This window comes from Benincasa hispida, chromosome 1 (genome assembly GCF_027475165.1).
Source record: "Benincasa hispida cultivar pf3 chromosome 1, pf3_genome.v1.1, whole genome shotgun sequence".
Classification (NCBI taxonomy): Eukaryota; Viridiplantae; Streptophyta; class Magnoliopsida; order Cucurbitales; family Cucurbitaceae; genus Benincasa; species Benincasa hispida.
In genome coordinates, this window is record NC_143478.1 from 64095591 (window position 1) to 64119451 (window position 23861).

Here is a 23861-nt window from a genome sequence, read left to right on the forward strand (position 1 = left end):
TATGCTCTCATCTTTCATCTCTTGTGTGCATGGATGATGATGATGATGATAATAATATGGAATGGTTTTTTTTTTCTTTGAGCTATTTTCCACTTTTACTCTTTTTACTTTCTTGTTGTATGATATTATGAGAAGGAAATTCGGAGTGTTAGTAGGTTGGGTTGGATTTATTCGGGTTGTATATTTTTTTCAACCCAAATAATCCTCATTATAAAATGAACCCAACTTAGTCCAACCACGAAATATTTGGGTTGGGTTGGTTCGTGTTACTCGGATCCTTTATTTAAACTTTTTTTTATAAAATTAAATAAAATGTTAATATGTAAAAATTTGATTTAACTATTTTCATATATGAATTAAGATTAACAACTCAATTTCAATTTCTACAATGTATAATCTTTTTTCAAAGTGAAAAAAAAAAACTATTTTTAAGAGTTGTTGAAAAATAAATTATCTAAAAAACTGGTAAAATTAAAAAAAAAAAAAACTAAAATAAATATATGTATATCTAATTATACATAAGAAAAAAAATACATTTTAAAGTTAATAATAAGTTCGGGTTGGTTCAGGTTGGTTTGAGTTATTTTAGGTGACCCATGAACCAACTTAACCCATAAAATTCATTTATTTGAACCCAACTCAACCCAAAAGAATTCATAACCCAACCCAAACTGAACTGGTTAGGTTGGGTTGATCGGTTTTTTCGGGTCATCGGGCTTTTTGAACACCCCTAAGTTTAAGTGTGTTAATTTGAAAAATATAAAATAGGTTTAAATCTTGTTTTGGTCCCTAAACTTTGAACCTTGCTTTATTTTCATCACTAAATTTTTAAAAACATCTATTTTAGTGCATGAACTTTTAAAAAATGTTTATTTTGATCCATACTATTAAAATTATGTTAGCATTTAGTATGGGTTGAGCAAAATAAAGATGAAGTTAAATATCAACAATGAACGTGTCAAAATAATGAGCGACTAAAATGTTAGATGCAAAATGATTTTTGAGATCTCCTAGTTCAAAATTGAAACCAATATTTTTTAGCATGATTAATTTATTTGACAATCTAGTTATCCAAAATACAAGTCTATTCACCATTATGTTTAAGAGTTAAGCAGAATCATAATAATAGAGACCAAAATAAATATTTTTTAAAAGTTTAGAGATTAAAATAAACGTTTTTTAAAGTTTAAAGTCCAAAATAAAATTGGAGTGGAACTTAAAAACCCAAAATAGAATTTAAATAATAGATGAAAGTTAAAAATAAAAAGTGATTTTTTTTTTAGCTCCCAATAAAGAAGAGGGAAAGGATGGTGGGACAGTTCCATTTTCCAAAGAGGATCCTTTAATCTGGGCATTAGACCCAAAGATAAAAGGGCCACCTCCTATCACAACTACCAAATGCCCCCTCTCCTTCCTCCTTTACTCCATTTCCATAAAACTCATTCAATCTTATATTCATCCTCAAAACCAGAAACAGAGATAGAGAGAACAAACTGAATAAAACCTCTTCTTCTTCTTCTTCTTCTTCTTCTTCTTCTATCTCTTCACTCTTCTTAGCTATTTAGCTATGAGAGTTCCTGTTTCCAATCATCAATCATCCTTACCTTCTTCTACTCCTAAACTCCCCTCCTCCCCCTCTACCATCTCCTTCCACACTCCTACCACCACCTCCCCCACCGTCATCGCCACAACCTGTTACGAACCCACCTCCGTCCTCGATCTCCGCCGCAGCCCTAGCCCGGTGGCGCACGACAACCCCCACTCCTCCATCGATGACGCCCACGACAACCCTCCTCTAGATTGGGATGAACATACACTTCAGAATTTGGACTGGGACTCCATCATGGGCGATTTGGGCTTACAAGATGACTCCAATTCTGCTCTCAAAAACAACATCACTACCACCACCAACAATAATCATCTTCATCATCTTCCTCATTTCCCTGAATTTCTCCATTCCCACTCCTTGGATCAAACCCCCCACCTTCTTCCCCCTGATTTCTTCCTCTCCGAACCCTTTTCCACCCTCCAAACCTTCAATTCCTTCAATTTGAGCCCCAATTCCAATAACCCATCTCTTGATTTCCTCGAAGATATTGTCGCTGCTGCCGATTGCTTCGATTCCAACGATTTCCAACTCGCTCAAGTGATATTGGAGCGGCTCAATCAACGCCTTCAATCCTCCTCCTCCACTAACCCCCTTCACCGGGCCGCTTTCTTCTTCAAAGACGCTCTTCAATCTCTCCTCTCTCCCTCTCCCAACCGCCATAATCGCCTCTCTTCTTGGCCCGATATCGTCCATACTATCAAAGCCTACAAGGCCTTCTCTGTAATTTCTCCCATTCCCATGTTCTCTCACTTCACTACCAATCAAGCGCTTCTTGAAGCTCTCAACGCTTCCTCAATCATTCATATCATCGATTTCGATATAGGATTTGGAGGGCAGTACGCTTCTTTCATGAAGGAGATTGTGGATAAAGCAGAATCCAGGAATGTCGTTCCGCCGGTGCTTCGGATTACCGCCATCGTGCCTGAGGAATTCGCGATCGAGAGTAGGTTGATTAGAGAGAATCTCTGCCAGTTCGCTCAGGATTTGAAAATTCGATTTCATATAGATCTCGTTCCGCTTCGAACTTTTCAGACGTTGTCTTTCAAATCGGTGAAATTCATGGAAGGGGAGAAGGCAGCGATTCTGTTGACTCCGACCATCTTCTGTCGTCTTGGGAGTATAAATAGCGTAGCCTCTTTTCTCGCCGACGTGCGGCGGGTGTCGCCGTGCGTTGTTGTGTTCGTCGACGGCGAAGGGTGGTCGGACTGCGGCGCAACGTCGTTCAAGAGGAATTTGGTGGACAGTCTAGAGTTTTACGCACTGATGTTGGAGTCGATAGACGCGGCGGGGGCGAGCTGTGAGTGGGTGCGGAAGATTGAAACGTTCGTAGTCCGGCCGAAGATATTGGCGGCGGTGGAAGGGGCGGGGAGAATGGCGGCGCCGCCGTGGAGGGAGGTGTTCCACGGGGCCGGGATGAAACCGGTGGGGCTGAGCCAGTTTGCGGATTTTCAAGCGGAGTGCTTACTTGGCAAAGTACAGGTTCGAGGGTTCCAAATAGGCAAACGACATGCTGAGTTAGTGCTGTGCTGGCATGAGAGGCCTCTAGTCGCCACGTCGGCATGGAGGTGCTAACTGTTTAGAATTAAGAAAGATTCAGCCTATGAAATTTTATTATAATCATCACAAAATTGGGTTTACTATACTATATATATATAGGGACGTACATAAAATCGTATGTATCCCTCTTGGAATTAATATAAATTCCCTTTTGTTTCTTCTAACTACTCCTTAATAACTACTTCATGTATATTTGAAGTATATATTTTTTTTATATTTAATGGTATACCATTTCATCCTACCAATTATTATTTTAAAGAAAAATAAAAATAAAAATTGAACGAATTTATAGTCTCTTCAAATGTACTCCCTTTAATATATGATTAGTTGTCTTCGAAGATAGATTAGATTTACCTACCTTATATATATATATATATGTGTGTGTAACATGTTGGGCTGCAAGATCATTAATTAAGTAAACTTTGTAAGAGGAAATTAAACCTAACACAATTTAATGACTAACTTGTGGGTCATTTTTTTTAAGCAAGGAAAACATATTATTGAATAATTACAACCAAACAATCATTCCTGGAACTAAAAACAACCATGTAGGGAAATTAGAAAGCAATAAAAAAAAAGTCTTTAGCAAAGTCATAACAAGCCAAAACATGTGCAGATGCATGAGCCTTCTGAGGAAATATATGATAAGGAGACATCTCTAAACTTGGAGCAAATGCCAAGTATATCATAATACTACATCTTTGTATATGCCTCACTGTACATATTTAGCTTGGGAATAGGATATAGACAATCTGAATGAACAACAAAAGATCTAATTGAAGGAATCAATTAAACATGCTCTTAAGAATTCAAAGGAAAAGAAGTGTTATCTTAGAAGATCAGTCTTCAATCTCTTCTTCTCAATAGAATTGATCATTCACAGCATTGCACAAACAAAACTCACGAGCAGGGCACTACTAAGAGATGTTCTCTGCTTTCCTCTTTGGACAAGATGGTTTGTTGGAATCTTGTGGGAGATGTCAAGGGAAAAATAGAGAACTCCTTCTCTGAGAGTATGTGAGATGGATAGAATGTGTGAGAAAGAATGAGAGTGAGAATATTTCACGGGAATCTCATTCAATCCAACTTGCAAACCATTCTGCAAATTTAAAGGCAGAGACGGAGTTGGTGCAATATGCCATGCCCTCTATCCAATCTCACACTCTCCCGCTATCCTGTAATGCATAAGAATTTAATTTAATTTAATTTAATTTAATTAGTGTCTGCTCCTTTGTGTTTAAGGGAGTTGGTGCGACCCAAAAAGAAAAAGTATTACCAATTTCTTGATTTTGTATGGGAAAATAGAAAATTTTTCATATTTAACTCATCTACAAAGATAAGATATTAATGATGAACCAAATCAAGTGGCCAATCTAAGATTTAATGATTCGTAAAAGTGGAGTCGTACTATTAACTAGCCGTGTTGATTTGGTAATAAGATAATAATAAATAAAAAAAAATTAATGACTTGGGTCGTGTATCAACAGTCAATCCGCGGTCAAATCAATTCATTAATTCAAATATTCAATATTTAATTTAATTAATTCTAACCATATTTTAAATATGCATTTCTCACATAACCTATCGTTTTAATATGAATCATATTCATATTAAACTAATTTATGTTGATTTGATATTTGAATCTTATTCAAATATTATTACTCTCATATTATATAGTTTAATCTTAAATCTAATTCAAAATTAACTTTATATTATAATGCATATTAATTGTATTATATGCAATTAGCATTATATTATTTTTGTATCATATAAAATCAATTCCCTTTACAATAATTTGAACTCTTCAAATTTTTTCCACTTAACAATCCTTGTTTAATCCATTTGTGAGCTAGCAGAAGAGCCTAATGGACTTAAAGTAATAAACTCTAATGATTCATGTTTAATTAAGCTAATCATCATTCATTAACTATGGGACACTCTACTAAAGACTCATAGTTGCACTCTTATGAACTACAGTATATTTATATGCCCATTGAATTAACCATACTTGTAAGTCAACTCTTCACGAATTGTTCATAATTACAACTAGATCAAATTATCGTTTTACCTCTATAATTACCTCTTGTACCTTAAGTATCACTGATCCGTTAATGAATATTTTTTTATAGTCCAAATATAAACAAAGTCCTTCTCGGGTCAGTGGGGGGGTGAAGCCTCATTGTTCAAGTCCCAAAGTCAGCACTTAGGTGAACAATCTGTCTACTTTCCCTAAAGTCGGGAATGAGTGAATTTCATCTCATGAAGCTATGTTCCCAGCTCCTTACTCGGTATTGTTCCCAAAATGGTAGGCATATTAAGTCTAGCTAAGACCACTCTCACCCATACAAATCAAAGAACGACCCTTATGAATAGGAATTCATAACTCACTCAAGATTAAGATCGAGTTACATGGTTATCATTTGAAATATAAATATTCAATTAACAGTGTTATAAAGAGAGATTATATTTTGTGGTCTGGTTTTATACAAACTCACTGTATAGGATACGTCCACTTACATATCATTACATGAATGATTTGGATCAAATCATTACACTTATAATTATTGTAACATTTACAAAGTGGGTCGTATCTATAGTGTTACCAAGATAAAGTACTCAAACTTATTCATATACTATAAACCTTTCAGGTTATTCTTTGAACGCGATCCAATTCTATGTCAATTACATACTGTTCAAGCTACATTAAATAACATCATATCTTAGTTTATTAGATTTTGAATTATGCAAATAGTGTAGAATACTTTATTCATTAAATAGACACTTTATTTGTATATTAATAATTTGTTTACAAAATACACGGACTACGAGGACATGAATTCTAACAATCTCCTTATCCTGAAGTTAGTGGGATGTACAATACATGTAAAAGATAAATACAATAAACTAGGACATACAATATACTCAGCCATATCTCCTACTTGCCCTAATCTAAGTGATGTATATCCCATAGACCTAGACCTTCTAGATGACCCTCGAACACTTTAGCCGTAAGAATCTTGGTAAATGGATCAACAAGGTTTTGCTCCGATGCCATTTGTATGATGAACACATCCCCTCGTTGCACAATATCCCGTATCAGATGATACTTCTGTTATATTTACTTTCCTCACTTATGGCTTCGAGGTTCCTTTGAATTTTCTATAGCACCACTGTTGTCACAGTAAAGAGTGATATGCAAAGACATATTTGGAACAACTTTCAATCAATCAAGAACTTTCTCAACCAAACAACTTCCTTAGCAGTTTCACAAGTAGCTACATATTCTGCCTCCATAATAGAGTCCACAACACAACCTTGTTTTATGTTGTGCCAGACTACAACTTCTTCTTTAAGGATCAAATCCTTAGCACCATACACAAGCATGTAGTTCCTCATTCTCCTAAGATACGATGATCCTAGATTAGATTGATACCTAATAACAATTCCAATGGCATAGCATATGTCTAGCCTTGTACACAACATGACATACATAAGGTTGTCCACAACCAATGCATATGGAATATGTCTCATTTCCTAAACGTCTTAAGGTGTCTTAGGACATTGTTCCTTAGACAAGGTAATTCCATGCCTAAAAGGTAAGTTACTTTCTTGGAATTTTGAATCGAATATCTAACAAGCATTTTGTCAATATACGATGCTTGAGACAAGACTAACATTTTGTTCTTGCGATTTCTAATAATTTGAATACCAAGAACATATTGTGCTTCCCCTAATTTTTTTATTTGGAATGGAGCAAATAGCTAGTTTTTAATGTTAGTAAGAAATCCTATTTCATTCCCAATGAGCCGGATATCATCTACGTGTTGGGGTTGATGCCCTAAAATCTCGTGTCCTATAGTTTGTAAACAGTATATATGAATACTTGTGTTGTTAATATATGATATTTACTTCACATCTTGTATTGTTTTATTTGCTTTACCACAAACCAATAAACATAAAATCCCTGGTTATCTGTATGTGACTCAAGCATGTATGTGGTGATATATAAGTGGATCATTTCTTGAGTGATAACCAAAATGGTCTGTAGTAAATGGATAAAGGAAGGAAACCTTATCCTGGTAACGCTACGGACACGACCCGCTTTATGGAATGGTCACAAATGTTGTGACTTGCCACGGATGGTCTGATCCTGATCATTCGTGTTGGGGACATGCGAGCAGGGGCATCCTATACAAAGAGTTTGTATAAGACCTGACCACGAAGTGTTAATGTCTCATTATATAACACCGTTCGTGAGAGAGACTTCACTTTACTAGGATGACCATAGGTAACATGACCTCAATCCTGAGTGAGTTGGGAACTCCTACCATTGAGGGTGGTCCTTTAATTTGTATGGGTGCGAGTGGCCAGGTCGCTAATTCAAACCTATCATTTTGGGGATTTGTCTGATTTGGGAGCTGACACAAAATGAAATTTACTCTTTCCTCGAGGCAGGGGTAAGTAGATAGATGACTCCCTTTAGGGCTGATTCGGGGCTTGAACGATGTGGCGCCTCACATCTTCTCTTGACCCGAGAGGTGTTCACACATAGTTAGACTATGTTGTATTTTTCATTAGAGGAATCAGTGGTACTTAAGGAGTGAGATTTAACTACAGGGGGGAAAATGGTAAATTGGCCCAACTGTACTTATGAGCATCTGTGAAGGGTCATCGTACTCATGATTGGTTATATCTGATGGACACAGAAATATATTTGTTGTAAGAAGAGTTCAGCTGTTGGTCTTTAGTGGAATCACTGACAGTTAACGGATGGTAGATCTCGAGGCTAAAGAGTTTAGTCAGCTATTCACGTACCATTGGAGCTTCGAGCCACAGGTCCATTAGGTCCCCTCGGTAGCTTGGATAAAGTCGAGAACCAGTGTTTGGATAAATTTGAAATGTTCAAATTGACATGAGGAAGTTCAATTATATATGATATAATTGGACTGGTTAATTATATATGATATAATTGGCTAAATGTATGAGATACATTATTTTTTAGGAAATTAGATATAAATATGATTTATATCAAGTAGAGGAGAAAATACTATAGTAGATATGTGATATCAAACTATAGGATATAAATATAATATGATTATATTAATTAATTATATGATAATTAACCAATTCTTCCACGTTCGAACGTGGGTAGTGGGCAGCATTGGTTATGGTAACCGGCGGGTTAAAAATGAAAAGAGTTTTCATTTTTCGGATCGTGCATTCATTATTTTCAACCGCCCAAAAAGAATTCGTGAAAACGATCGCTCGAGAGCTTATACGATAGTAGCTCTACCGTCTAAACGATCGTCTACCTCACGATTTCTCTAAACGATCGTATATGTTTTTCCTAAACGATCGTTAAACTTTTCCTACACGATCATGTAGCTCTTCTATACGATAAGCACTTCCGCTATATGATAGCATTGTATTATCTCCCACTTGCTTATCATCTACAAGAATTGTTGTCCTCCGTCCTCTACCAAACTCACCAAAGCACACTCTTTGGGTTTTCACTTCGAGAATACCCGGGGTTCATTAGTGGTGGTGTCATCCTCACTGCAGTGTTCGTGTTCGTATTGATCGTGCTGTTGCAATCGGCGTTCTTGCCGGGTGTTGGTAGATCTATTGGAGGGTTTCTATTGCATTGGGTTCTGAAGTTCGAAGAGGGTCTTCAACTGGTATGGAACCTTTCCCTGTTATTCATTTTTTTTAGCATGCTGATAATTAGATTAATGTGCATAATTGTATGTGTTGAATATATATCATTTGTATTTCGGTCACTGTGAAATCAGAGCGATCTGTACACGCTCATGGAACTCTCGGTATCCTTCACTACGTACAACACTAGAAAAGCAACATTACTCTTGATGATTTTCTTATAAACACAAGATTCATTAATATTTTATTCAAAGCTATAAGATTTGACTACATATCAAACATTTTCCAAGATTTGGATGCCTGCTTCAATCCATAAATGGATCGTTTTAGCTTACAAACCTTGTTAATCCCTCTCGTTGATTCATATTCCCTTTGCAGCCTTGGCCTTCTTGCTCTTCTGGTAGCAGCTGGTGGGTTAGCTTTCCCCTTTCTACCTTTCTTCTTATTCCACTTTTATTCCTTGGATTCCATCAGGGACTGGAAAGTCTGTAGGTCGTTGAGCAATGTGGTCAAGTTGTAGTCAATCATGTTCATAACAGCATTGCTACAGAACTGTAGAAAACTTTTAGGTAAAGATTCCAAGATAAAGCTAACCTGACTGGCTTCATCGATGACAGACCCATTCATCTCCACCACGTTGAAGTAGACCATCATGTTGAGAACGTGTTCTCTAATAGATGCTCTCTCTTACATACGAGCATTGAAGATGTTCTTTTAGAGCATCATGCCTGAGTTGTGCAGATGATTATCCAAACATCCCTCATAGGGACTCCATGATCTCACGGGCAGTGATCATTGGCTCATGCTTCTTGGTAAGGACTTTAGAAAGGCTTGCCAAGATATACGCCCGGGCCTTCTCATTTGCCAGTATCTAACACTCATATGCCCTCTGAACGTTTCAAGGAGCATTTTGAGCAAGAATAAGAGGACAATCCTTTATTAGGAAAAATTTTGGGTCATCAATGATCAATATCGTATTGATTGTGTTTTTCCATGTTGTGTAATTTTCGCTAGTAAGTTTGTCAGCAACGAGTAAATTTAGCATTGCGGAAGCCATTATGAAATTTGTTGAAACATACAATTTATTTATATTAGTATTCAAGCATTACCCATTTGAATAACCAATCAAATTTAGAAAAATAATTTAATACATCCTATGTGGCATCTATTTTGTAATGATGTTTCTGAAGGAAATTGGACATGAGGATTTCTATGAGCAGCGGAATGATCGTTCCAAATTTCAATCGTATTTAAACATACACAATTACAATCAACAAATGGAAATATACAGGCTATGCATAAAATAAAATTACAACATGCTTTACTATACAATCAAAGGAAGAATTACACATATCTTTGAAGACTCATCTTCAACACCCATGATAAAAAACACTTGTTCAACCAGCAAGACAGCAACACACGAATGCTCATACACAATGACTGTAACACTGTACGATCACAGTGATCTCCAAGATCACGAACACCACAAATGACCTCCAAAAACCTCGACTATGTCGAGTTTAGTACGACACCACCACAATGGCTACCTTGGTATTCTCGGTGTGAGAATCCAAAAGTGTGAGCTCTGTGTAGACTTGGTTAGAGGACAAGACTGGAGGAAGAACAATCATGTAAACGGTTGAGTAAGTGGGAAATGACAAAGTCTATCGTATAGACGATGTCCAATCGTTTAGTATTAGTTATGCGATCGTTTAGCTTATCGACCAGCTGAGTGACTATCGTATAGAAACACTCCAGGATCGTCTAGTCTCTCTTAAGTTGTTGTTTAGTAAATCGTATTTACTAGACAGCCACCATGAGTAATTTCAGAGAATTGAAACTCTCAATCCAACTACTAAATTTAGGAAACATTTTTCCTTTTATCTCACGGTTACCATGAAACCACCAATAACCTCCCACTCAATTAGTTATTAGAGAAAAAGAGATAATTATCTAATAATTAATATTATCATAAATATATATAATAACCAACTTACCATTGTATACTTATAACCTATAGTTTTAATATTTCATCTCATGTAACATATAAACCATAGTTCTTTTTCTATTTCATGGTACTTAATGTAAGCTCATCTACATTAATCTTCCACTTGACGTATCTCATACATCACATGGATCATATCATATATAATCGAATTAACTATTGTCAATTTGAAATTTTCAAATCAACACCAAGAACTAATTATCAACTTTAATCCATTGAGCTACAAGGGGACCTTATGGACCTATAACTCGAAGCTACAATGGTACGTGAATAACTGACTAAACTCTTTAGTCACGAGATCCACCATCCGTTAACTGCCAGGCACTCTACTAAGATTGACAGCTAAACTCTCTTTACTACAGATATATTATGTGTCCATCTTAACCAATCAATAGTATGATAACCCTTCACAGATCGCTCGTAAGTACAGTTGGGTCAATAACCGTTATGCCCCTATAGTTACATCTAACTCCTTAAGTACCACCAATCCCTTTAATGAAGATAAGGCATAGTCTTACTATGACTGAGTCTTCTCTTCCAAGGAGAAGCTGTGGCCACTATGTTCAAGCCCCAGAATCAGCTCTTAAGGGAGAAATCTATCTACTTACCCCTACTTCAAGGAAGGAGTGAATTTCATCTTATGTAACTGAGTTCCCAACTCCCAAGCCAAACAAGTCCCTAAAAAGGTAGGCATGTTGAGTTGGCAATTTGGCCATTCTCACCCATACTAATCAAAGGATCACCCTCAAAGGCAAGATTTTCCACAACACTCAGGATTGAGGTCATGTCACCTATGGTCGTTTAGGTGAGATGTAAGTCTCCTGTATCAACGGCGTTATATACAGAGACGAATCATCTCGTGGTCCGGTCTTATACAAACTCTTTGTATTGGGCACCACTACTTGCATGTCTTCACATGAATGGTCAGGATCTACCATCTGTAATAGTTCACAACACTTACAAACCTCTACAAAGCTGGCCATATCCGTAGCGTCACCAGGTTCAGGAATCCCTCTTTAATCCTTATATTACAAACCTATTTAGGTTATCACTTAAAGCATGATTCACTTGTATATCTCATATACATGCTTAAGTTTATATACAATAACTATGGAGCTTTATTTATTGAATATAAGTAAATGCCAGAAAAAATAACCCTTATTTTATTCATAACAATGTGTATAAATTACAAACTACGAGACTCCGGGAGAATTAGGACACCAATCCCAACAATCTCCCACTTGTCCGAATGTCTCGGGAGACTAATATACAATACAAGATAAATACATGTACAATATACAATAAACTAGGGCATACTCCAGTATTATCTCCCACTTGTCCTAGATAAGATGCCACATGTCCCGAAAACCCAGACTCTCCAGGTGACCCTTGAACACTTTAGCCATGAAAGCCTTTGTAAAGGGATCAACAACGTTGTGCTCCAACGCGATCTTCGTGACTATCACATCACCGTGATGCACAATCTCCCTGATCAAATGGTATTTTCGCTCTATATGCTTGCCCCGACGATGACTCCAAGGCTTCTTCGAATTTTCCACAGCCTCAAGTTATCACAATAGAGAGTGATCGACAAATCCATATTTGGAACAACTTCTAAATCTGTAAGGATTTTCCTCAGCCAAACAACCTTCTTAGATGCTTCACAAGTGACTACGTATTCGACTTCCATAGTGGAGTCCGTGATGCATCCTTGCTTGATGCTTCGCCACACTATAGCCCCTCAATTAAGATGAACACTAACCCCGATGTCGATTTACGAAAATCTCAATCGGTCTGAAAGTCAGAGTCTGTGTATCCTATAAGGATTAAATCCTTATCTCCATGCATGAGCATGTAATCCCTTGTTCTTCGAAGATACTTGAGGATCATCTTAATTGTGGTCCAATGATCAAATCCTAGATTGGACTGATACCGACTGATAATCCCTACTGCATAGCAAATGTCGAATATGGTACACAACATTGTATACATTAAGCTTCTAACAATTGAAGCATAGGGAATTCGTCTCATTTCTTCAACCTCTTGAGGTGTCTTAGGACACTGATCCTTAGACAAAACGATTCATGCCTGAAGAGTAATAAACCCCTCCTGGAATCCTGCATCCTATACCTAATCAACATTGATCGATGTACGATGCTTGAGATAAGGCTAACCTCTTATTCTTATGATCCCGAATGATCTGGATCCCTAGAATATACTCTACCTCACCCAAATCTTTCATTTGAAATTTGGCAGCTAGCCACTTTTTAATGTCAGTCAGAAACCCTACATCATTCCCAATGAGTAGGATATCATCCACATACAGTACCAGGAAAGCTACTGAGCTGTTGATGATCTTCTTGTAGACACAAGGCTCATCAACATTCTGATCAAAGCCAAACGACTTGACCACAGTGTCAAATCTAATGTTCCATGATCTAGATGCTTGTTTTAGCCAATAAATGGACCTATTAGCTTGTAAACTCTTTGCTCTTGATCTGGAACTACGAACCCCTCTGGTTGAGACATGTAGATGGTCTCCTCAAGATTATCATTAAGAAAAGCAGTCTTGACGTGCATTTGCCATATCTCATAATCATAAAATGTGGCTATGGACAGGAGTATCATATTATATTTATAACCTATAGTTTTAATATTTCATCTCATGAAACATATAAACCATAGTTCTTTTTCCATTCCATGGTACTTAATGTAAATCTCATTTATATCAATCCTCCACTAGATGTATCTCATACATCATACTGATTATATCATATATAATCAAAATACTTATTGTCAATTTGAACATTTCAAATCAACACCAAGAACTGATCCTCAACTGAATCCATTAAGCTACCAAGAGGAACTTATGGACTTGTAGCTCGAAGCTCCAACAGTACGTGAATAACTAACTAAACTTTTTAGTCACGGGATCCACCATCTATTAACTGTCAGGCACTCCAATAAAGACCGATAGCTGAACTCTTCTTACCACAGATATATTATGTGTCCATCTTAACCAATCAACAGTGCGACAACCCTTTACAGATCGCTTGTAAGTACAGCTGGGCCAATAACCGTTATGCCCCTGTAGTTACATCTAACTCCTTAAATACCACTGATCCCTTTAATAAACATAAGTTATAGTCCTACTATGACTGAGTCTTCTCTTCCAAAGAGAAGTTGTAGCCACTATGTTCAAGCCCCGGAATCAGCCTTTAGGGAACAATCTCTCTACTTATCCCTGCTTCGGGAAAGGAGTGAATTTCATCTTGTGGACTGAGTTCCAAGCTTCCAGATCAGACAAGTCCCCAAAAAGGTAGGCATATTGAGTTGGCAATCTGGCCACTCTCACCCATACTAATCAAAGAACCGCTCTCAAAGACAGAATTTTCCAAAACACTTAGGATTGAGGTCGTGTCACCCATGGTCATTTAGGTGAGATGCAAGTCTCTAGTATAAACGGTGTTATATACAAAGTCTTGTCATCTCGTGGTCCAGGTCTTATACAAACTCTTTGTATAGGACACCCTCGCTCGCACGTCTCCACATGAATGGTCAGGATCTACCATAGTAGTAGTTTACAACATTTGCAAACCTCTACAAAGTGGGTTGTATCCGTAGTGTCACCAGGATTAGGTATCCCACCTTAATCCTTATACTACAGACCTATTTAGATTATCACTTAAGGCATGATCCACTTGTATATCACATATACATGCTTAAGTTCATATAAGATAACCTAGGAGTTTTGTTTATTGGATGTGAGTAAATGCCAGAATTAAATAACACTTATTTTATTCATTAAACAATGTGTATTTTTACAAAACAATGAAACTCCGAGAGAATTAGGACACCAATCCTAACAAGTTGAACTCGTCTTACCATAGATACATTTCTATGTCCATTGGATATAACCAATCATCAGTACGATGACCCTTCACAGATGCTCGTAAGTACAGTTGGCAATTTACCATTTTGTCCCTATAGTTACATCTTACTACTTAAGTACAATTGATCTCTCTAATGAACAGTACAACATAATCCTACTATGTGTGAACACCTTTTGGGCCATGAGAAGGTGTGTGGTGCCACATCGTTCAAGCCCCGGGATCAGCCCTTAAGAGAGCAATCTATCTACTTACCCCTGCTTCGGGGAAAGAATGAACTCCATCTTGTGAAGCTGAGTTCCCAGCTCCCAAATCAGACAAATCCCCAAAGTGGTAGGTTTGAGTCGGCGCTCTGGCACTCACACCCATGCAAATCAAAGGATGGCCAACTCACTCAAGATTGAGGTCATGTTACCAATGGTCATCCTAGTGAAGTGAAGTCTCTGTCATGAATAGAGTTATATGACGAGACGTTAATACTTCGAGATCAGGTCTTATACAAACTCTTTGTATAGGATGCCCCCGCTTGCATGTCCCCTATACGAATGATCAGGATCAGACCATCTGTGACAAGTCACAACACTTGTAACTATTCTACAAAGCGAGTCGCGTCCGTAGTATTACCAGGATAAGGTTTCTCTCCTATATCCATATACTACAGACCATTTTGGTTGCCACTAAAGACATGATCTACTTGTATGTCACTACATACATGCTTAAGTTAAATAAAAACAACCAAGGATATTAAATTTATTGGTTTGTGGAAAAATAAAAAACATCTAAATCTGCAAAGTCAAGAAGTGAAGTAAATGTCATATATTTTATACATCACAGGCGTTCTTACAAAATTGTTTACAAACTACAGGACACGAGATTTTAGGGCATAAACCGCAACATCCCTTTCCCTTCTCTGCTTTGAGCCTTGCCGCCCACCTACTCTCTGCCGCCAGCCCCTTTTAACCCCACTACCCAGTCCTTTTATGTTTAAACCCTTGCCAGCCAGCCACTCTAACTCCCCTTCCACCACCCCTCTGGAATTCGTCGGTCATCTTCTCCCTTAACCTCTTTCAACCATCTTTCTTGGTAAGCCTTTCATGAAATATCTTTGGGTTTTTAGTTTTTATTTGAAAATTTTGAATTTTTTTTGTATGATTGTTTAGGTTTACATTTTTTGTTTAAATTTTGGTGTGATTTTTATCTTTTTTGTTATTGATAAATGTATTGTTTGTGTGATTTGAATTTTTGGTTGTTGAAATTATTTGGAAATACTTGTTGAGATTTATATTTGTAGGTGTGATTTACATGTTTAGTGTAGTTGGTGAGATTCATGGATATCTTGTTGGTTGTGTTTTGTTCTTTATTTATTTATTTATTTATTTATTTATTTATTATTATTATAATTATTATTATTATTATAATAATTATTATTATTTTGTCTGTTAAAGATTTGGGGATGTTGTTCAAGTTTTATTGTTGTTGGTTTGAGTTTTGACTTCGACTGTTATATATTTATGATTATGGTTCATAAAGATTTTGGGATGAATAGTTTTTGGTTGTCTGTGATTACGATTTTATGGTTGATTTGAGTTGCACTTTTTATTATTTGCTTGTTCTTAAACATAAATTGCCATGGTTATTTTTCCTTTTTATAGATAAATGTTTTTGTTGATTAATATTATTGTTGTCTATGTTGGAGTTAATTTTTGGTAGTATTAGATTTATATTTGGCATGGTAGAAAGGGAGTAACTAATCTTAGTGAATTAGTGTGTACTTCCTAAAATACACTATTTTTTTTAGGGACAAATGCAAATATAGACATTAGACCCAAAATATTTGTAGAAATAACATAATGTAAAAAAAATTACAAATATGACTAAATTTAAATAGTCTATCAGTGATAGACCATATTATTGGTAGGAGTCTATCCGATAGAAGTCTATCGTTTGCAATTTTTTTAAAATGATGTTGGTTATTATTCCTTAAAAATGCTACCAATTGCAATTACCCTTCTTTTTAATGATGTTGGAGATATAATATGAATGAATTGTTCCTAATTTGTGTAATTAGGAAGAGTAATTATCATTTCTTCGCTCTAATTCTCACCAAAAACAATCCATTTAAGACTTTAGGAATCAAAATTAAAGTTAACAAAAAAAAATGGTAACAAGAATGAAAAGGAAAAAGAATGTAAATTTAGATGGTTAAGAACTTGAAAACCCTCGATAGTTATTTCTAACACTGGCCTTAATTTTATATTTTAGTTTGTGGTTTTTTGTGTAACTCCTACAGGTTTAAGATGGTAGTAATCAAGAGTTTAGTTGGAAAGAATATTATTAAAAATGAATAAAGATTGGATGCGATTAGGGTAGATCTTATAACAATGAAGGTCCGAGGTAGACGGTAAAAGATTTAATGAAACATTTTATAACTTCACTAGGAGGAACTTCAAAATAGGTATGAACTATTTTATTTTATTTTATGTATAAGATTATTTGAGATTTGTCGTTATCCTGTAGTTATAGTAACAATTGTAATACATTAATATTTTATGGAGTACTTACATATACCGTTGTTTGAGATTTGTTGCTATCCTATAGTTATGGTAGCAATTGAGATATTTTTCTATTAAATATGATGTGAGATATTTGATTGTTTATAAGTTTATGGTTTATTTTATAAGTTTAGATCTATATGTTGTTATTCTTTCTTAAATGTGGGGTGATAAATAGGATTAGGATGTGTTACTTGTCTTAAAGATGGGGAGAGATGTTTATTGATAGTTTATTTTGTAAGTTTAGATCTATGTTGTATTTTTATCTTAAATGTGGGTTAAGACGTTTCTCTTGAATTTGGGCCGATAAATGTTGGTTGAGATGACTTTAAATATTAAAGTGAGAATGACTTTGAATGTCTGAATTTGTTATTTCTATGTGGATTGAATTGTTATTTGTGTTAAAGTTGGGGTGAGATGTTTTATGTGTTTATATGCCTATTATTATAAATCTCAATTTTTTTTTTATTTTATTTTACAATTTGTTATTGTTTAGATTGTAGGGAAGAGTTTATGATTATATATATACGTAAAGTTGTTTTTGTGCCATATTAGTTTATTAAATATGTATTTGATATGTGTTTGTTATAACTTATATCTAAATTTAATATTTGCATTCATTATTTGTTTTTCAGGACCAACTTTCAATGAGATCACTTCATAGCAAGCAAACTAGAAGTGTTATATAATGTGTTTGTTTTGCATCAACTTAGTATTTTTGTTATGTAACTTTATATGTCGATCTTTTTTGTTTGTGTTTGCAAAAGGTGTTATATAAAACACTTGTAAAAATTTTATGATAATATTGATTGAATTTTCGTTAGTATTTGGTATAACTAATTTGCTTTTAGGTACAAACCAAAGTAATGAATAAAGGATCTAAGTGAAGAATATAGTATAATTATAAAATAGTTTTTTTTCATAAAAAAATAGGCCTATGTCAATGCCCCAATAGATTATGAGGTGTCAGCATTTCAAGGATATGTCGACAGCTAACTTTAACCGCCGACATAGGAGAACTACCGACGCCAATTATACATCGTCGACAATGCAAGGATTCGCCAACGGGTTTTCAAAGCGTCAAATTAAGGAACTGTCGATGCCACATTGTTGCATCAATGAATATACCTTTTGTCAATGCCATGTTGCTAGCATCGACATAGGTCGAACTTGACGACTATCGTCAGTAGTTCCAACATACACCAATGCTTCTTTTTTATGCGCTAACATAGGCTCTTCCGAAGGACGTACACTGACGGCGACCTAGTGTTGGCATAGGATTAGCCAATGCATTTTTGGAACTATGTCGAAGAATTTAGCATCGGCAAAAGGCCTAATTCCTGTAGTGATAGTTCATAAATTATTTTCATATTATTTATTCCATCATTTTTTTTCTTGAATTAGTGTACTCAAATCTTGTTTGTTTTTCACTTTTTTTTCCTTTGAAAAAAAAAATTTAACATTTCTAAATTTCCACATTTACTATTTTTTTTTTCCTAAGAGATGACTCGCTTATTGATTTAATATATTACATACATACACATATATATATTGAGCTCAAAGTTTCACAAGGAGATTGAAATCTCTACCTCTTGATCAAAATTATATATCTTAAAATTTTAACTACCTAGATTCCAACTGAAGTAATTTATTTATATATAACCATAATAATATATAACAGATGGTACTTACATAAAGTTACGTTATTATATTATTCCAACTTACCAACAATCGAAAAAGACCAACAATTAAATTAAACCACTAGAGAAATAAAAGTGAAAAGTGAAAAGGAAATTTAATTTAGAATTTACACTAGGTTGATAAGATTTCTACCAAGAAAAAGAAAAAGAAAAAAAAAAAAAAGGAAGAGTAATAAAAACATTTTTATAATACATAAAAGAAGGAAGAATGATCAAATGTAGGGATTAGGCCATTCCATGCCATAAATACAATAGTTTTCAGGCATGTAATAAAACACATCTTCATATAATGGTGGAATTTCTCCAAGGCACGTGGGGTCCACGGCATCCATTGACATTGATGGGCTTGGGCTGCTGCTGCTTAAAGGCCCATCGGCCCGTTCTCCCATTATTACCCTCTCTTTCTCTTTCTCTGCTTCTGAAAGTTGTTCTTTTAGCTTTAGTATCTGCATAATCACAATTCACTTTACTTTTCACTCAAATTCAAATTCTAAATTCTTTTTTTCTTTTTTCTTTTTAGTACAATATTTTTTTTATTATGTTTCTAGATTTTGAAAATATTAAAATCTCCTTTCGTAACTATTTTATCTTTTATTTTTGTTTTTGAAAATTAAGTCTATGAACACTATTTCCACCTCTAAATTTCTTCCTCTGTTATCTACTTTTCATCAATGGTTTAAAAAATCAAGTCATATTTTTACAACTTAAAAAAAGTAACTTTCAAAAAGTTATTTTAGTTTTTGAAATTTGGCTAAGAATTCAACCATTTAACTTAAGAAGATGCAAATCATTGTAAAAAATGTGGATGATATAAACTTAAATTTCATAAACAGAAACTAAAAACCAAATGGTTACAAAATGGGATCTGGATTATGTTAAATGACATATGTTTCAATGTTTTATAAGTTTGAATATTTCTTGACTTTTCCAATCTTTTTCTTCTAGATATATTGGTTTTTTCTTTAAAAAATATTAGAGCTCTATTAGACATAAAATCAAAAGTATCAGAAGTTATTAGAGATTTTTTTAAAAAAACAAATATATATATTTGCTAGACAATTTTATATATAAAAAGGATTTATGATCACACCTATTTAAGGAGATTATTTTAAAGGAGAAACCATTATAAAAATGACTGTTCAAATATATTTTCAACTTGTTCTAAGAACAAAGATATAAGGATCACTACGTGAGCATAACTCAACGATTAAGATACATACTCTTTTCTTTGAAATTGAAAATTTAAGGCCCCGTTTGGTAACCATTTTATTTTTATTTTTTGGTTTTTGAAAATTAAGTATATTTACACTCTATTTCTTACCATGATTTGCATATTTCTTATGTACAAATATTGAATTCTTAGCCAAAATTCCAAAATAAAAACAAGTTTTTGAAATCTACTTCTTTTAGTTTTCAATTTTTTTCTTTGTTTTTTAAACTATTGGTAAAAAGTAGATAATAAACAAAGAAATTTAGAAGTGGAAGTAGTGTCTATAACTTAATTTTTAAAAACTAAAAATAAAAAATGAAATAATTATCAAACAAGACCTAAATGATGTACTAAGAATAAGTGTGAGACGGTTAAAACGGTATAAGTTAGAAACATTTATATATATATATATATATATATTAACGTATATATAAATATGTGTGTATATATGGAAAGAAGGGTGTGGGTTGTTTTGTCTTGATAGGTGAAATGTTGAAGTGAGACCCACCAAAGTGGGCCGATGGCCCATAGAAACACAGACAACGTTGTACGAAACACTTTATTACTTACTTTTTTTTAGGGAAAAATTTCTAATTAAATATTTGTAAAATAGTTTATTTGTGGAATGAGGTGGCTGTTGTAAGGCAATTGGCTTATCAAAAGTTCTGTCAAACATTTTCTCTTTACTAAAAAAAAAAAAATACATATTTTCCCACCTGATTCCCAAACAAAGTGGCGTGGGTTTCTTCGAGCCAAGAGCCCATGCACGTTCTTAATCGAGTTACCCCACTTTTTACGTTCACGGTTAAATTTTTTATACGTGTTTATTTTTAAATATCAATATGAATATAACTCGATAATAATTATTATAAACGTTTAAATATTCCTTCCTCGTATTTGTTGTCGTAAGAAAATTATTTTTTCATGCTTCCTCTTTGTTACCCTCCTAATACATATTTTAAAGATTAACTTACAAGTTTAATTTCTTTAAATCTTTGGATTTGTCTTTAATAGTTATTTGAATTTTAAAAAATTTAAAATAAGTTTGTGAAGCTTTCAATTTCTTCAACTATTTAAAAAAAAAAAGTGTTTAATAAATTTTTAAACCGTCAATTTTGTGTCTAATAGATTCATGTATGTTCAATTTTGTTTCTAATAACTTTTGTTTAACTCTATTCGAGAGTTCATAAAATTTATAAAGGGACTTTTTTAAATATAAAAAAAATATTTAAAAATATTTACATTTTATAGCAAAAAGTCTAAAAATATACTATAAAATATAAATATTTTTTGGATTTTTTTATTTATAAGAATTTCTCATTTATATAAACCTATATAGAAAACTAAAAATTTAAGGGTCATATTTTAGATACAATTCAATTTTAAATGAATAGATCAATTAATTTTTAAAGTCTTGAAAGTATTAAAAGTTTATTAAATATAAAATTGAAATGTTAGAATTTATTTGACATTTTTTAAAGGATAGTGAATGCACCTAATCCAAAGTTTTTTTTTATTTTTTTTTATTTTTTTAAACATAGTAAAGATAAAATAAAATAAATTTACATTAAAACAATTTACAACGTGACATATTTTTATAAGTACAACTTTGAGTGCATTATACTACACCAAGTTAGGATAATTAGAATACCATTTAAAAGAAGAAAAAAAAATTAAGACAGCTTTTAAATTTATGTAACTCAATCTATTTTCTACTCATCACCATCATGTTTTCAAAAAACTAGAGGGAGGAATGCAAAGTGGAGAGAACAAAGATGTTTTTTTTGTGATTAGTATTAAAGATACATGTCGAACCTTAAATAGTATACACGTATATAATTTTTTTTTTTTTTTGTAAGTACAACAACAGGAAGACTTTGAAGAAAAAAGTGTATGTCAATTACGATGAGTTAAGCTCATTTAACTACTTAACCCTTTTTTTTTAAAGTTCAAATGGATATGTTTTAGATGATTTAGAGTAGTATATACCTTAAGTAATTAAATTATCTATAACTTTAGCAACTAACGAATTAACTAATACATTATTAAATGATACCATTTCTTAAATATTATTCATAGTATTTAGAAGTTTTCTCCATTTTCTTCTAATTGAATAAAATAACGATAAAGAAAATGGTTTTGATTATGTTTGGGAGCGAAGAAGAGAAAGAGAGGGGGGAAACAAACCTCGGTTTCTAGACGGCATTTTTCAACGACGACGGATTCATGAAGCTTCTTCAAGTTAGAATACTCCTCCTCAAGTTTCTTGTTCTTCCACCGTGCACGGCGGTTCTGAAACCAGACAGCCACCTGCCGGGGATCCAGCCCCAACTCCGACGCTAAACGGTCCTTTCTTTCCGACTCCAATTTATGTTCACTCCCGAAATTCGATTCCAAAAGAAGAACTTGCGCCGCCGTGAGCTTCCTCTTTTTTCCCCCTGCCGCCGCCTCTGCTTCCGATCCTCTGTTCTTCTTACGACGTCGTCTGGGTTTAGACTCACTCAAATTACCTAAAATACTTCAAGTGAGTTAAAACTGAACTTTGATTTACAAAAGAAAAATTGGGTAAATTTTATATTTTGACAAATTTACCAAAAAAATAGAGTTGAATAATGAATTGGGGTTAAAAAAGAGGGAAGAACCTTTACAAAAAAGAAGGTGGTACAAACCTTGTTGGGGTACCATTTGGATGTATAATTCAGTGTACAACTGAGAGATTTGTACTGCTTGATGCTCTTCAGTTTCTTGGTGGTTCATGGTTTGGTTTATTGTGTTTCTCTCTGTTTTTCTCTTTCTAGCTCTGAGGATTTCTTGGTGTGTGAAAAAGAAAAACAGAGTGGAAATAGTTGTTTTATAAAAGGGAAAGATCAGATTGGCTTGGGAAAAACAGAGCTCACAGGCTGCCTTATTTATAAAGGAAACTGATATCTCTTCCTCCTACCTTTTTCTAATCCAAATATTCAGCTTCAAATTTACCTAAATGTCACCTATGATGAATAATGGATCAGACAAATTAATTCATAAAGGCAGGGAAAAAGAGGGTTGTCTTTGGTTAAAAAGGCAGAGGGTATTTTGGTCATTTTATATCATAAGCCTTTTTTGGTTAAATTAAAAAAAAAAAAAAAAAAAACTTTGATAATGAAAGGCTATAATATACTCACGTCAATTTCTTTTGTTTTAGCATGCGTTTGATCCATAAAAAAATAAAAAGACAAAAATTGCTCGTCTTTGTTTTATTCTAGGGGAAGGGAGGTGATAAGAGATTCTAATTTCAATATTATGTTGATGTAAATGAAGAAGATAAGATTTTTTTATTTTTTATTTTTACTTATTAATTAGATGGAAAGAAAAAGGACAAAAAGAAATTAAAAGATACGTATTAAATAGTAATGATTTTACCGTCAATATTATATTTGACAACACGTAAGATGAAAGAATTGAATCTCAAACCTCTATGTTAAAAGCACAAACTTTATGTTAATTGAGTTGTACTTTTCTTTGTTTTTACCTAAGTGTATCTATTTTGAGTTCATGTAATAAAAAAAAATATATAAATCGACAGAAAACATTTAAATAGATGAAGTGCTTCCTAATTATTAGTCAAAGAATGTTTAGATTGATAAAGTTGTAAAACCAAAAAATCTTAGCACCAAGCTTTCACTATCTAACTTAATATTCAA

At 34.0% G+C, this 23861-nt stretch overlaps 2 protein-coding genes across 2 annotated transcripts; one reads left to right on the top strand and one right to left on the bottom strand.

Annotated features, from left to right (window-relative positions):
* The first annotated feature begins 1335 nt into the window (after positions 1–1335).
* On the top strand, positions 1336–3330 carry LOC120069568 (scarecrow-like protein 15). The gene has a single exon (XM_039021358.2). It carries the CDS (start codon positions 1568–1570, stop codon positions 3179–3181), a length of 1614 nt encoding a protein of 537 aa, XP_038877286.1. The 5' UTR covers positions 1336–1567; the 3' UTR covers positions 3182–3330.
* A 15724-nt stretch (positions 3331–19054) lies between these two features.
* LOC120069569 (homeobox-leucine zipper protein ATHB-40-like) lies at positions 19055–23087 on the bottom strand. The gene is made up of 3 exons (XM_039021359.2): positions 22851–23087; positions 22369–22691; positions 19055–19417 (listed from the first exon to the last, which is right to left on the bottom strand). Exons 1-3 carry the CDS (start codon positions 22936–22938, stop codon positions 19184–19186), a joined length of 645 nt encoding a protein of 214 aa, XP_038877287.1. The 5' UTR covers positions 22939–23087; the 3' UTR covers positions 19055–19183.
* Positions 23088–23861: the final 774 nt, after the last annotated feature.

Coding starts and splice junctions, on each gene's coding strand:
- LOC120069568 (XM_039021358.2), top strand. CDS start 1,568: ATGAGAGTTCCTGTTTCCAATCATCAATCATCCTTACCTTCTTCTACT.
- LOC120069569 (XM_039021359.2), bottom strand. CDS start 22,938: ATGAACCACCAAGAAACTGAAGAGCATCAAGCAGTACAAATCTCTCAG. Junction 22,692..22,850: donor CCAAATGGTACCCCAACAAG/GTTTGTACCACC, acceptor GAAGTATTTTAG/GTAATTTGAGTGAGTCTAAA. Junction 19,418..22,368: donor AATGCCGTCTAGAAACCGAG/GTTTGTTTCCCC, acceptor GTGATTATGCAG/ATACTAAAGCTAAAAGAACA.